This window comes from Trichoplax adhaerens, genomic scaffold (assembly GCF_000150275.1).
Source record: "Trichoplax adhaerens TRIADscaffold_24 genomic scaffold, whole genome shotgun sequence".
Lineage (NCBI taxonomy): Eukaryota > Metazoa > Placozoa > Uniplacotomia > Trichoplacea > Trichoplacidae > Trichoplax > Trichoplax adhaerens.
In genome coordinates, this window is record NW_002060965.1 from 524,965 (window position 1) to 540,858 (window position 15,894).

Consider the following 15,894-nt stretch of genomic DNA (forward strand, 5'->3'; position numbering starts at 1 on the left):
GTGCTATCTCTGGTAGGATAAAAATTAAAAATCTTAGTGACAAGTACATCGAAGATTGGATGCCCAAGTTTAAGGAAGGCATGCTAGTTACTGCTAAAGTTATAAGGTATGATTAATCTTTGAGTCCATAAGGATATGTGATCATAGCTCATACAGTTCTGCTTACAACAGTGTTGATCTACAAACCCAACATGTTGAGTTGTCTTTGAAAGAGTCGGTAATAAAAGGAGCCTCCGCAAAAAGTAAGAAATCAATACGTGATTAAATGAATTGTGAATTGCAAATCAGTGATATACGAATGAAGAGATATTATCTGTATTAATTTTATTGATAAAAATATAGATATAAGTGTAGAGGCTCATGGAGAATCGGTAAATGATGAATCAGATGCCGAATCGATACCTTCAGAAGAAGAAAGTGGAGTAAAGAGAAAACGTTCAATTCCTGACGAATCTAGATTAACGGTATGTCATTTTTCTGTGCTATTTGGAACGATAATGCTGCAAATTAAGGTAACTTGGATTAAATTTTAATTACACTAGTTATCTTCTGCCTTTCAATGGTCTTCTGAAGGGGACGCTAGTGGTAATGGTAACCTTAATAATTCAGATTCTACTGATGAAAGTCAAAGCGATTCGGACGATAATGTTGAAGGGGTACGTTTGCCCGGGTTATAATATTTTGACCTATTGCAGAGTACTAAAAATTGATATTACTTTGGTGTCTTCGGATTTATTACCGAATATAGTTATCTAAAAATCAAAAAAAAAGAAGAAAGCGAGCAAAAGATAAAGCTGAGGAAGCGGAAGTATATCAGGTTATTACATTGTATTCCACCTTATTATCACATCACGGATGGATAAATATTAACATATAACTTTCAGGTCTATTTAGTATGTTTCTGTAATTAAATTACCCTAATTCACTTATTGTACATAATTATACAATATGTGTTTAGACCGAACTAGCTTTGGTAAATAACGGAAATGCACTGGAAACTCCAGATGATTTTGATCGATTAGTGATAAGTGAGCCAAATAATTCGTCAGGATGGTTACAGTACATGGCATATTATCTACAAACCGCAGAAATTGATAAAAGTAGAGACGTAGCTGAACGTGCTTTAAAAACTATATCGTTTAGGTATCAAACTTCGGTGTTAGTTATTAGCTTAAATTCATAAATGAATTTTTTACTAAATAAAGAATTGCCTTGCATTATTATTAGAGAATCTCAGCATCTCCTTAATATATGGATTGCGATGATGAATTTAGAAAATTTATATGGAACGCAAGAAACATTGACAAAAGTTTTCGAGCGAGCGGTACAGCGTAATGATCCTAAAGATGTATTTTTTCACTTATCAAGAATTTATATTAGATCAGATAAGCACGAGGTAAGCTAACCTTTACCCTAACCCTAATCTTACCTTGTTATTTAAATTGTACTCTTTGACATAATGTCTCAATAATGGCTTTGCCATCTTGCTTGTAGTACCAATCGTTGAAGTAACAAACAATTTTGAAAATTAGCTTTCAATTAAATATCACGAAAGAACGTTTACGCATATAGTAGCGCACGTAGTGGGTCCTCGGCCGTTGTGTAATAACGATTACCATGTATTGCATAACTTAATAGTTATTTAAGCATGCTGTGTGGCAAGTGTTTAATGTGTGCTGTTGATATCTGTAATTAGTTCTAATGTATGTAATCTTTTCAGTTAGCAGATAAGCTTTTTCAAAACATGATCAAGCGATTCAACACCAGCAAGAAAGTTTGGATTCGGTATGGACAGTTTTTGTTCGAGATTAAGAAATTTGAGGGAGCGCGTAAAATTTTACAGAGGAGTTTGAAAAGCTTGCCAAAAAGAAAACGTATGTTTAGATATTGTGATACATTATGGTGTTGTAATTATAAGAAGTAGTGTCGAATGTCGCAAGTCTACATTGATCGTTTTTATTTAACCATTTTATAGATTTGGATACAATTGTTAAATTTGCTCAGTTTGAATTTAAATATGGAGATCATGCTCGAGGAGCTACTATTTTCGAAAGTGTTTTATCTAATTACCCTAAACGAACTGACTTATGGTCTGTTTATATTGATATGGTAATCAAAGTTGGTGATATCGAGCAAGTCAGGTAATAAGGAGTTCTGCAATATAGCGGTTGTGTTATGTAAACTACAAGCAAATGGTAACATAAGTTTACTGTTAAGTTTATGTATGTAAAGCTTAGACCATGGTTGATCAAGAGCCAAGTTACTAATATTAATTATTTTGAATTTAACTTTGCATTTCCTGAACAGAAAACTATTTGAAAAGGTAGTGAAAATTAACCTTTCGTCGAAAAAGATTAAATTTCTCTTCAAGAGGTATATGGAATTTGAAAGTAAATATGGTAACGAAGAAAGTGTTGAACATGTAAAACAATTGGCAGTTGATTATGTATCTTCACAACTTGAAAAAACTGGCTAAATTGATTTAATGTACCGTGGACTATAATATTGATAGTTTTCGTATTTCTTTTTTTAACGAATAAATCTCAAAGACGTATGACTAGCTCGAAAAGATTTGAACCAATATTCTTAAGCATCTGTTAATATACGCCATAAATTGCATTTTTGTTTAATTTGCTTAATTAACAACATGATATTTTATCGTTATCACATATTCTTTATCAAAACATTGTGTACTCTCGGAATTGATTTATTACATTAGGACAAACTGTCCTGCTGCTGACTACTTGCCTTTAGTATGAGTTCTTATTATTAAAAATGATTGCGGTGACTATGGGAATTGTGACTACGTTATTTGCATTGGTCTACTCAAATAAAAAATTAAGGCGTTACTATACGGTATGATAATGAATTTCAAACATTATGGTGTTTTGATCGATAATGCCTATCATATGAGCTGTGTATGTATTAAAGATGTCGCATAACATGGCAACAGTGCAACATTATGATCAGTTATATAATATCGGAATATACCATTCATTTTAGCATTACAAATAAACAGAAAGAAAGAATAATCAAAACTTTCAATCTATCCGTAAACAACGAATCAATGTTATTACGGTATAAAGAATACGAAACAAGCAAATTTAAACTCTTTTTAATTTCTTGGCATCAGTACTGCAGTGCCAAAAAATATTAATAACGTCTAATTTACTAATCTTCTATATTGCGAACGACATCATCAATAGCCTTTGCAACATGATCAATGTTATCATGATTTAAACCGCAAATATTAATTCGACCATTAGGAAGAAGATAAATACTATGATTGCTAGTCATCACTTCACATTGGCGAACTGAAATTGAAAAGATTGAAAAATGGTATTAATACTGGGTAGATTTGTATCCAATTAAATTGATACCCCTATTGAACTCATTATACAGTATATACTGTATCAATCGACTTTACATACGATTTAACACAATTAGTACTGCAAATTTATGCATTACCAGTTAGTCCAGTAAAGGAGAACATTCCAATTTGATTCACGATGTGGGTCCATGTGCCTGGCGTTCCTAAAGCTCTTAATTTCTCCAATAGCAATTCCCGCATTGCTCTAATTCTATTTGCCATCTTTTGCAAGTTTCGGAACCTTAACGAATAAATACAGTCTGAGTAAATGTTTAAAACGATGAATGAAGCTTTAAAAGCGAGTGTCGAATAAAATTCTTACCAATGCGCACGAAGGTCTTCATTATTTAATGCTGTCGCCACTATACGAGCTCCATGATTTGGTGGATTTGACCACATTGGTCTAGCTAATGCTTTCAAGTGACTTAGCACGGCAGCTGCATCACTGCTATTTTTTGCAACAACAATTAAATTTCCAGCTCTTTCATCTATGGATGATAGAATGCAGATTTATGTTTTAGAAATCGAATTATAATGATTTTAATTTATGTACAGCACTATCAAGAGTAGGGTTGAATCACTGCCATGAATGTTAAAAACTAGAATACAAGACAGATAGACAGAACTTACTGTATAAACCAAAATTTTTTGCAAAGGATTGAGCAATCAGCATTTCCATGCCTAGACTGACAAAATAGCGAACACTCCATGCATCTTCATTTAGATCTCCAGATGCAAAACCTTGATATGCGGAGTCGAATAATGGCATTAAATTTCTCTCCTATGCGAATAAAGATATACAAATTTTATTTATTTCCAAATAGCAAAATAAGCCAGACTTTATTAATTTGTAATATTAGATACCTTGTTTGAGTAATACCACAAAGGTATTGTTAAAATAAATTATTACACACCTTGATGACATCAGCTATAGCTTCCCACTGCTCTCTATTTGGGTCTACTCCAGTTGGATTATGAGCACAAGCGTGTAAGACAATAATAGATCTTTCAGGTGCTTCCTAAAAATTGAGTCATTTCATTGGTCAATTATATTATGTACCATCGCAGAAATACTTATTATTGAAGATAAAATAACTCATTTAGACATTACTTTCAATGCATTGATCATTCCTTCCAAATTTAAGCCGCGCGTTGCTGAATCGAAATACGGATATTCTTTTATCATGCTTTCTGGAAAAAATTCATTCTTGAATATATTGCGATGGTTACCTAAAGATAAAATTGGATTGACGATTTTGTTACGCTAGCATTGCCAACAAAATTTAAATAAAACTTTGCGTTAAGATAGCTTACCCCACGTTGGTTTTGCAACATAAATTGCTGAATCAGGATGGAATCGTTTTAAGAAAGCAGCTCCAAGACGAATAGAACCAGTACCAGATAGACATTGAATAGAGCGAACCTATTTGGAATAAATTTTACTATGTTACATCTTGCTGTACACATTGTAAAATAACGAATAATGCTTGAGATCTAGCAAATGGTTCCATTTCTAAATTGAAGTGCAATCGATTTTCTTTAATTTAACTTAACTTACCCTATCTTCTACGATGGCTCTGCATTCATTGCCAAGCATTAGGCGAGTGGCACTCTCACGAAATGATTGCAAACCTTCAATAGGTAAGTATTCGTGATTTAAAGAATGATCTTGGCTCATCATTTCTTCAATTTCACGAACTACTGGTAAGACCCATGGTTGACCATTCTCATCACGATAAGCTGTATATACGAATGCATTATAAATTAGTGTATAATATTTGCTATTAGTTTGCATATCTAGCGTTTTTCTGAGTAAAAATAACTTGATGAATTAGCATTAAATCAAGGTTGATATTATTTAAACTATGTGAGACGTTTCATTGTAGATGTCTGATGAATTAAAATAGGGCAACGGCGTTGATATAGCCTTGAAAGTTTTAATTTCTCTGTTGTTTATATAATAAAAAATACAGTATGAGCGCATGGAACCCCAACATACAGTATTGCTGCTTACAGTACAGTATTTGATGATAGAATTGAACGAAAGTAGTTTGATTGAAATAGTGTAATGTACCGTGGACTCCAAAAAAGGCTAGCATGTACGTATGTTCAATCATTTCTATCGCACTGCAATTGTAAATAGTTCGAGCCGGTTACTATCATAATCATACAGGGACTCGATTAAACATTAGATTGAGGAAATCTGCTTAGTAATTTTCTAGCATAACATCTATCAACATGATACAGCACGGGTATTATAAATAATTTGGAATGATGTATTATGCTATTACGGTATTAACACTTATATGTAATCTATAGTACTATATAAATACGTATATAAAAACAGATGGGTACACTACTGTAATATTCTATGAATAAAAACGTCTGTTAAGTGAGGCAGCTTGCAAGCAGTTTTACTGTACATACGTATCTTACTAATTCAATCTTGGCCATGCTTATTGGAATGAGTCCGTTTGTCAGTTGATTTTTATGAAATGCATGCACTCGCCACTACCCTTTTCCTTCATCGCAACCCTGCATCCTTGAGGGTAAAGTGTCGAATAATGATGTTCGTGTTGGCATTATTGTTTCCGATTTGTCTCGTAAACCAATAAATAATGAAAAGGATAGGAGAAGTTGTCATAGTATAATCAGTTTGCCAATGAGTTATGGGAAAGATTGTTTCGTGCAAGATCGAAAAAAGCGTAGTAAACCAATCAATGCCGCGTGGATATAGCATGAGTACGTAGTCTATGAGCATGCTAGAATAGCAATCTTGAACTTATGAATATCATTTCATCGTCATTGTAATCATTGTCTATTCAGTTCGAAATACACAGTAGAAGCCCCACCTGCAAGCATGCCCGTTCTACTATAGTCGAGGCATTTGAACAAAGCCAAACTCTCCTGGCTATAATGAGGATAATTTAGCATACAATATCGACAATAACTGCAGCTATTCTAAAGCAGGATGCAGTTGAAGAATTGATAATTTATCTTAGGACTGATTCAATCTATTTTAGGTATACAGTCATGAATTAATGCCCACGTCATGTCGTGTTGGTGATAAATTTTGAAGTTTAACAGTTTGTAAGCTAGCAGATACGGTTGCAGTAATCAATTAATTAATTAATATAGCAAGTTGAGTAGGTAAATGAATAATTGTAATCGACCAATCCAGTTTAACGATCACCTGACTATTTAAGAATGACGCAAAGGAGAATGATGATCTTTTTAAAGTATATATTGAACTATTATGTTACCATTGAAAACTTGGAGAAGTCATTACGATTTCAACTGATTGATGTACAGTACTGTATACTGTACAGTACCACGATAAATGTATCTCCTTTTCAATTTCTTTACCCCTAGTTGCTAAGATTTATCGCCGCTATCTACTTTCCAATTTTTGACTCCTAGTTGCTATGATTCATCGTCGCTATCCAATGTGAACCTTCTTTGCAATCGTATGTCATGGTGAGGGTCTAAACAGCTCATGTATGTCAATGATGGACCATCTCAATTCTACACTGCAAAATACTAGGTGAAACGGTTTCCATCATGGCTACAATACAATGCCTTCTACCAACATTAATATTGATATTGAATATTGCACCTTGATTAATTTGATTGTTATTACCATGCAATGTACAGTATATGCAAACAATGCCCACATATGGATATGGGTGGAGATGGCATCTCCCGATTTAGAAAAGGCTCGTGCTTCGGACGTGATGGAGGTCATTGGATTAATTCATAGGTTCAAATAGGAATGGGATCATAAGATTTTTTACCTTGATGATCGATATGCTAGACTGCATCTACTCTGGTATCTTCATCTTGTACGTGATTGTAGGAATGATTAATCAATGGAGATTATCTACATGTATTATTCCAGCGGGACTTGATAACACGGTTTTAGTTTCAATCAAGCTGATCGTGAAATCAATACCCACTGGAGCAGTCCATCTCATCCAGATCTTGCATGTTAGTAGACATCCTATGACATACGTACGCACGACGATTATTCCACATTGATTTGAGTCCTATCCATGACTGGAAAGGAATCGTTGCTGTCATCCTCTTATTTTATTCCTCATAAGCTCGTAGTAGTAAGGCATCATGATCGGTTATTTATAACTAACAAGATCCTTCCAACCCACAGGGAGAAAGAAAAAAAATAAAATCATGGAACGATCGCATTCGTTGCAAACATGCATCGCAAAGTATCGCTGTCCACGATGCCGATGGAAGATCAATTGAGGTTTTAGCAGTGGTTTGTCGATCCGATACAGCAGAGTACTGTCCAAGTCGATAATCACCAACTCGTGTAGAAATCAACGATAACAAACCTAACTAATCATCCCTACAATCATCGCATATTGACATTGATACAACATCGCCCGAGTTTCAACAAGTTTTGCATGCCAACAGCAATGCAACTTACCTCCAACACCAAGATTCACTTTATAGCTATTCTTATCATTATTATAGCGTGTTGTGATATTAAAGACTGGATCTGGCGGCGCTGGTGAGATATCTCCAAAGTACAACGACATGATGATGGCGTAGTAGACTATCAATAGCAACGAGACAAGATAACTAGAGTCTGCCTTCGAACTCGTGAAATACTTCTTCTTGCCAGCCCCTTTATACTGTCTAGATGGTGTGGCTGGTGGTCAACAGGACTCTACTGTCACCAGTATGGACCATTTCCCAACTTTGCATAATCTACGCAGACATTAGTAACTTACTACATCAATTGTAAGCAATCTTGCCCATTTTGGTCAGGTGATGGTCGCTATCTAAGCTGTTGTCGGTCTCCAAGTGACGGACAAAGAACAAAACAAGACTCGGACAATAGATGAAAAGAAAACATGACAAAGGAAAACCCGATCATCTTAGTACAGTACTTTGTATGGAAGTTACAGTATGTACTGTACTGGACACTACAGTACAGTACTGTAGAGTCAGCATCCTTTCCTTGCTACAGTACAGTATAGTACTACAGTATACTGTACTGTACTGTATGCCATGCATGATTTTTTCAAATATAGCATTTAGTATAGTTATCCTGCAAGGTAGTAGTTTGATGATGACCCAAAAATCAGTAGTGTACAATACAGTACAGTATATACTATGGAAGCAGGCGGTCGCGCAGGTCAGAAATCATTCTCCTGATACTGTAGTACGGTATCGAATTACAGTCGTAGAGATACTCGTATTATATCTCTACAAACTTAATAGATAGTAAGGGCATCTGTGCTGTACTCAGTGACCGAGTTATGCAGACTTGATGATACAGTACTAGAAGTAAATGGAGGGTGAACAGAAATAACAGTAGTAGAATTGATACGTAATACAGGCTTTGAAATCATTGGTACCACAGTACTCCAAAATAAATACTAAATACTACGAGTGTCAAAACCAATGTATATGCCGACTAAGTACTTCCACCCCTATTACTGTAGTTGAACGAGTAATCGAAAATGGTATCCGATATCTGCCTTCAGGAGATCCAGCTGATATTGGGCCTATACGTACACCTGCATGCTTACGAAGTCCAACAAATATTTCTATACTGGAATACTTATCGGAAGCCTCTTTAGTCGGGGCAAAATCAGTTGCATGCTTTCAAATATACTCTAATGTCATGATTAACTCATCTCTGACGCTTATTAGCAATGCAATATGACGTATATCATACAGCCTCGTCGTTGACGTAAGGCGAATGCAGAACTTCACATTCATAGTTAGAAAGTTATATCTAAAAACCAATTCATTAAACGCTTTCACAAGATATACCAACACAGCGCCAAAGCACAATATTGCAGTACCTCCAATTGAAAGGTTCTACAATCCATATTATTAAGCTTTATGTATATCAACACATTTAAAAAATCTAAAAAACATAAAGAGATATCTCAGACTCTTGCGGTAACTCACAAAAAAATAAATTACGATGAGCTAACAGCATAACTACTAACGGACGTTATTAATCATCTAATATTACAGAGTTACTGCAATTCTTGACTGTAACATTGACTCGAATAACATAAGAATAGAACATATCATGCACTTGCAATGTCCAGTACTTCAAAATATCTATTAAGTTAACCAAGATGGGATGAGCTATATGCTCCACCAGCTTCTTTGTACGTAGTATATATCTTTCCAATGGAATGAATAAATGCAGCAGTACGGAAGTCTAAGCCAAGATCGAAGGCTTCGGCGGTATTGATGATATTCTAAAGGAAAAGCGTTGAAGTACATTTTAAGAATTCAGTTATCTAATACATTATCCTGGTGTGTCACTACGGTAAACTTCCTTGATCGTCTTATACCGACGTAGTAGAAACCATTAACGTAAAATACTACTATTTTTACTATACAGCCTATGTATGTAATTCACCTTGGCAGAACGACGCATTGTGTATGCCAAACCAGAGTGTACAATATCTTTTTCAGAAGCACCCTAAAAATAGGACAAAAGCATTTTAGAAATAGTTGTTTGCAGCTAAAATCTGTTACCATTACTTACAAGGCAACACAAGTAAAATATAGATGGAGCAAATATCATCAATTTACATACCGCAATTCGTTCCTTAAATTCTTCTGAAGGAAGGATAGGGAGGATATTGCGTCCATTTTCAGTAAACGTTCTCTCTAAGCTTTTTTGTACACTTCCTATATAGGAGATGGACAATAAGCATCTTGTGAGTAATTTTAATAGGTTTAAGGGCAGCGCTACTACTAACTACTCACCAAGTAATAGGTAGTTACTGTCCTCTTCATATTTAAACGTTAAACGGCCAAAACTAACATGATTAAGATTCTTTAGCCATTCAAAATATGACACAGTTACACCACCAGCGTTGGCATATAAATCCTAAAAGACCCAGGTAAGACATTTATGAACGTGATTCTAGGTAAAATATATGCAATACACAACATCAATTTTATACTAACAGGAATGACTAAACGATTACGATTGATTAGAATTTGATCCGCTTTAGGAGTTGTAGGTCCGTTTGCACCCTCAGCAATGATCTGTGCGAACAAAAACGTGTAATCAGATGGCTTGCAATGGTTCATTGTATTAACACTTGGGATTGGTCGTAGATGATTTACCTTAGCCTTGATTTTTTCTGCGTTATCAGCAGTAATTTGTATCTCAGACGCTGCAGGAACGAGGATATCGCATTCGGCTTCCAATAAATTCTCTGATGTAGGCTGCAACAAGAATAAGCATAACTTTAAGTATAGCTTGCTTTACGGTAGCAAACGTTACATTTCAATAGTAACATAACATACCTCAGCATGAGGATATCCAACTATAGTGCCATGTTCCTAAAATAGTTACGGTAAAGACAATTCATTTTCAATACATCAAACTTTATCCATTGGCAAGGAAATTTTTTTACTAATTACTCCACTATCGTTAACAATGAGCAATTACCTCTCTGTACTTTTGCAAATCGTGAGGATTGATACCATTTGGATTATAAATTGAACCGTCACGCTCTATGACACCTGTCATGACAGCTCCATGATCGTGTAGGTAAATACTTCCGTATAATCCTACGTTACCAAATCCCTGTAAACATACGAAAAGGACCCGAGCAGAGGTTATACATCAATTGGGGGGGGTTAATAACTTTAACGACGAAAGCAATTTCAGTAGTCAAGAGCAATTATAGAAAAAATTTTACCTGAAGAATGAAGGTCTTATTCTTTATGCCGGGTGTTAATCCAATCATAGACATAATGGAAGCTAATGTGATGAATAAAGTAACCATTGACTCAAGCATCATCAACGTATACTATCAGCGATAAATGAACTGGTAATTTTACAGCAATAGATGACGCTGACTAGATTGAAAAAATGTCCTTCTAATCTGTGTAGGTTAATTACCATTGTTACTGAAATACTTCAGTGCGTAGTAAATTCCACGGCCAGTCGCTGGAGTACGACCATGGATTCCTCCCTGACTGATAGGCTTACCAGTTACACATGCATTAGCGTTTAGATCATTATAACCTGTAAGTGTCAGTATTAATTTTGGTTATTAACAGTCAATTCCATTGGATGACACAAATCGATTATCAACTTCAATATACCAAGGGTTAAGCGGTAAGTATCTGCAATCCAAGCCATTTCTCTTTCTCCTGTACCCATATCAGGCGCAGGGACATCTACACCAGTGCCTGTAATAGTGATATCGATGAAATATTCATTAGTCCAGTGAGTACACGATGTAACGCTGCTTAAAATGAGTCAAGATAGGGTTAGTTTAATCTTCCTTATTTTCAAAGCTAACCGAGAAATCCTTTCTTTGCAAGTTCTACAGCGAAACGACGAGTAATTTTCTCAAGTTCTCCTATCTAATAATTAGATACAAATTAGAGAAAACACTATTATAGCATCGAGATAGGATTCAAGTCAGTTTTACCGAATACTGCCTTGGATCGATTTTGACTCCTGCTTTTGCACCTCCAAATGGTACGTCAACTACTGAACATTTGAATGTCATCAAAGCAGCTAAAGCCTTTACTTCATCCAGATGGACCTCGTCGCTGTAACGAATACCTAATACCGGCATGAATATCCATGTTATCATGGTATACCATTTACTTATTCGCTCTACACTTCACTATCAAATTCGCATGAGTTGATGATGTATTCTCCATATTGGTATAACATCTTTAATGAATCACTCGTTGTACAATTTGTTAGTCAAAATCTTAGGCTGATTGTATATATTGTACTGTACAATGTACATGTATCGTCAAGGGCGCTCCCCTCCAACATGTAGAGTGCATCTATCCTTGTTCTACTGTACATTAACATATTGATTTTATGGATATCATTTTAGTGGGAAATCGTGTAAGGCCTGTTAGATCTGTTTTACTGGTAATCAATTCATTGATAATTATAATTATAGTCATCTCCTTCTAATCGACCCAGCTAGTTCAAGCAGGAAAAGAGTATTTCTCAAACTGATTGAAGTGCCAAATTACTGAGCATATGTGGTGTAAAATAGCGTGGCTAACGTACGAATTTTAAATGACAGACAGTCAGTTACAGTACCATAGTGTTGTCGTTCCGAGTTGACGTTGAACCATGTGTTTACTGAGAAGTCATTTAAAAAAAAATAAATAATATATAATCATACTGCGGTGTGGTGGTGGGCGCTGTCTCATGAACCTTGGCATTGTCCATGTTACATACGGTACTTAGCAGTCGGGTTTTGTAACATACTGTACACTGTACAGTACGGTACTGTGCTGCATCCTACTATACTACAAATACTACTGCCGTACAGTACTGTACTGTACAGCATACTGTAGTCACGTACTATACACTACAGTACGTACTGTACTGTACAAATATAAACTACTGTACATTGAAATGCAAAATTTCTGTTTACCAACGAATGAAAGCACAGCAGGCCATTTCGTACTGCACAGTACGGTACGTCAATCTGTCGTAACGTCTTCCATTTTTTCATCATCTTTTGTATGAGAAAAAAAATTTTCTAATTTAATTTATTTTAATCAAATAAGTCGTTGAATGGTGGATAGCCCAGCCACACCTCCGTATCCACCATCAGCAACCGAGTTAAGTGAACTGTTTCACGATGCTTAACAAAGGAGTTGGAAGCGTAGAAAAAAAGTTGAAATTTTTATATAAACTAGCATACTAGTAGCATCAGCGTGGAAAAAAAGGCTTTTTCCAACTTCCTGATGCCAACAGTCATCAAGGTTATTGTTCATGTTGTATGTACGATAGCCTCGATAGGACGTGCACGTCATGAACAAGTTTCAAAGAATTGAAAAAAATCGTTACTATCCTCCCTAGGTGGACCTTGACTAAATCCAAATATACAGTACAGAAAAGCGTTTTCGATATAACATGGATACATCAAATATCCAATCGATTCTGCTATACCATGCCAACTGGATCAGAAAATCCAATAAACGATTGGATGGATGATCCATATTAAGATGTCATTTCAAGTTTTATCGAAGGTCAGACAGTACTTTACCATCCTACTTGACTACACTAACTTTCGCTTGCCATCACCGTTAAAATTAACAGGAGTACTTTTCAGAATAATTACTTATTGGATAAGCTCTTTCATTTCTTTCCATTACGTTAGCGTACAATAAAAAGTACTGTAGTATTACTATGTTGTATTTTTATTCGCCTCGCCGATACTGCACATTCCTGGCCAAGAATAAAGGTGAAAAAAAATGAAAGAGTAAAATAGCCCTTAAGTAATGATATTGTAGTATAGTTTAATCCGATCAAATGGTGATCTGTTTAATCTTTACTAGGAAGTAATTACAGTAGAATTATAGCAGTATGGTACAGATGTCATGTGTTGGAACTTGCGTACAATCTAGGTCCCTGCTGTACGTGCGGTATACTGTACAATTTTAAACGGCATGTAGTAAAAAGAGAAATGAACAACTTGTACAACGGGCTTCATTTTCGATTTAAAAGTGAGGTAGATGCATACAGTACTGGATTCTCACATTACGGTAAAACTGCATCAATTTCATTAGGCAGTACTGTCTTCGATGTGAAGTAGTCCAGTATTGGATTATTTTTTTTTCATGACTAACAATGTACGTGGCACATCTGCTCACAATTGATGAGTAATAATCCGAATCGAATTACGGTATTCATGAAAAATGGCCGATTACGACTTAAGAGAGTGTCAATTGATACGAGTTTTAACTTGTAGTTGAAGTTGAGATATTGGAAAAGTTGAATATGTTATCATTCTAAAACTATTCGATCGTCTTATCAATCGATAAAAGGCGTTGTTCGCTCAATAAACGTAGAGTAATTCATGTTGAACTAACCTCCTTTGCATGGAGTCCTGTGCTGACTGTGTTGAACACGGTAACCTGTGATGACTTCAGCTTTTCCATTATCACGACGGATTGGAAAAGTAACTTCTAGGATATGATTGCAAGGCATGATGAAATTGAATACATCACGAATTTTTTCTTGCCTTTCTTCAATACTACCAGCGACAACATGGCTTGATTCGGTAGCAGCCAGTCTATCGACCAAGAGATCGACCGCTCTATTGTAGTAATAAGTAACCATTTCGAAAAAGTTGGGATCATCCCCTTTGACTGCACTCTGGTGGTTCATGGCAGAAATAGACAATGCTCTCGTGTTGGCCATAGACCTAGCAGGTCGAACCAATAAGTTGGGTGTCAAGAATTTGGTCGTAGCTGCACGCAACATTTTCGATGTTAATTTTTTTTTCTTTCGTTCAAGAACTTCTACAGCGCCTCCTTGCTTGGACTGGACTCACACACTAGCGAACCGATTTTCTGTTATCAACTACGAATCCTACGTAGAGAGAAAGTCACTGGACAATACACAAGTCGTTGCCTTTATACGCTATTGAATACAGTACATGTGTACATCCAAGTCATCGAACCGTACCGTTCTGACTGTCAGCTATCAACCTGCTACAGTGCTACCTGCCTGCCTGCATGTACTGTACACAAACTACTGTACATAAAGGTGGCCTGATTTTTTAGGCGGACATCACCCACGGACAGCACCTCCTGTTGAATTAATTAACTAACTTGAAACAAAGCAACGTTGTCAGGTTCTATTATTTTACGCGTCTCGCTACGTGCCATTCATTTCCAGTACTGCACACTGTACTGAACTGTACAGTGTACAGTATCGTACCGTACTGTACAGTACTATACTGTACTGTACAGTATACAGTACAGTACTGTAGTTGTGCACTACAGTACAGTACTAGTAATAACTAGTAATTTCTACAAGTCCAGGGTACAGCGTACTGTAGTCAAAGATAAAATATAAATATTTATTTTACCTTAGCCTCAATTTTTTGAACGCGAGGCTTAGTAATGCATGGTACACCATTTTTTTTCAACTCAGGGATATCTCCAGGGCCTTATTGATAAAAGATCTTTTCTCTTCCTCTATTACTATCAAAAAGTCCTTGATTGTCTAGGGAAAGACTGGTGGCCGTTGATGCTCTTACAGGCATTGATGAGACAAAAAGATCTGTATACTGTACTGTACTGTACAAAGCACGCATGGGCAATGCCACCAATTGTTTGTACTGTACACTGTACTGTACACATTGCACTGTACGAGATGGTGGCACCTAGACCTGACTGGCACCAACTTACTGTACCGTACTGTATATTTTGAAATCCAAACCCCTAACGGCCTAGCCTAGGCTAGTATGAACTACCAAATGAATGTTACATTGCAGTACTGTACAGTGTACAGTACTGTATATCGGCCTAGCTTACAGCATTTTAAAATCCAAAAATAATGTAGTTCGCACTACAGTGGTGTGCATCGAATTCGATCCCTTCCATTTTTTCTAGAGTAAAAGCTGTTCAAATTGATAATGTAAGAAATTTCAATTTGAACAGCTTTTACTGTAGAGAAAATGGAACGAATCGAATTGGATGTCCTGCACATTAAGTGTACAGTTTACTGCACA

General features: G+C 35.9%; 3 protein-coding genes across 3 annotated transcripts; 1 reads left to right on the plus strand and 2 right to left on the minus strand.

The window, feature by feature from the left end:
• Positions 1-982: 982 nt before the first annotated feature.
• On the plus strand, positions 983-2,476 carry TRIADDRAFT_32523 (uncharacterized protein; the record flags this gene model as incomplete). The annotated part of the gene is made up of 5 exons (XM_002117385.1): positions 983-1,143; positions 1,228-1,396; positions 1,721-1,874; positions 1,976-2,141; positions 2,308-2,476. Coding segments are annotated over 5 exons (819 nt in total), but the record flags the coding sequence as incomplete, so codon positions are not given.
• A 695-nt stretch (positions 2,477-3,171) lies between these two features.
• Positions 3,172-7,929, minus strand: TRIADDRAFT_51058 (uncharacterized protein; the record flags this gene model as incomplete). Its single annotated transcript, XM_002117439.1, has 9 exons — positions 3,172-3,314; positions 3,469-3,611; positions 3,693-3,858; positions 4,001-4,151; positions 4,285-4,389; positions 4,482-4,600; positions 4,685-4,793; positions 4,929-5,110; positions 7,818-7,929. 9 exons carry the CDS (start codon positions 7,927-7,929, stop codon positions 3,172-3,174), a joined length of 1,230 nt encoding a protein of 409 aa, XP_002117475.1.
• A 1,362-nt stretch (positions 7,930-9,291) lies between these two features.
• Positions 9,292-14,555, minus strand: TRIADDRAFT_36699 (uncharacterized protein). Its single transcript, XM_002117440.1, has 14 exons — positions 14,246-14,555; positions 11,824-11,960; positions 11,692-11,755; positions 11,492-11,578; positions 11,286-11,411; positions 11,083-11,144; positions 10,830-10,967; positions 10,685-10,720; positions 10,502-10,603; positions 10,340-10,420; positions 10,136-10,259; positions 9,963-10,057; positions 9,783-9,845; positions 9,292-9,618 (listed from the first exon to the last, which is right to left on the minus strand). The coding sequence occupies exons 1-14, from the start codon at positions 14,541-14,543 to the stop codon at positions 9,484-9,486; spliced, it is 1,548 nt and encodes a 515-aa protein (XP_002117476.1). The 5' UTR covers positions 14,544-14,555; the 3' UTR covers positions 9,292-9,483.
• Between the last annotated feature and the right edge of the window lie 1,339 nt (positions 14,556-15,894).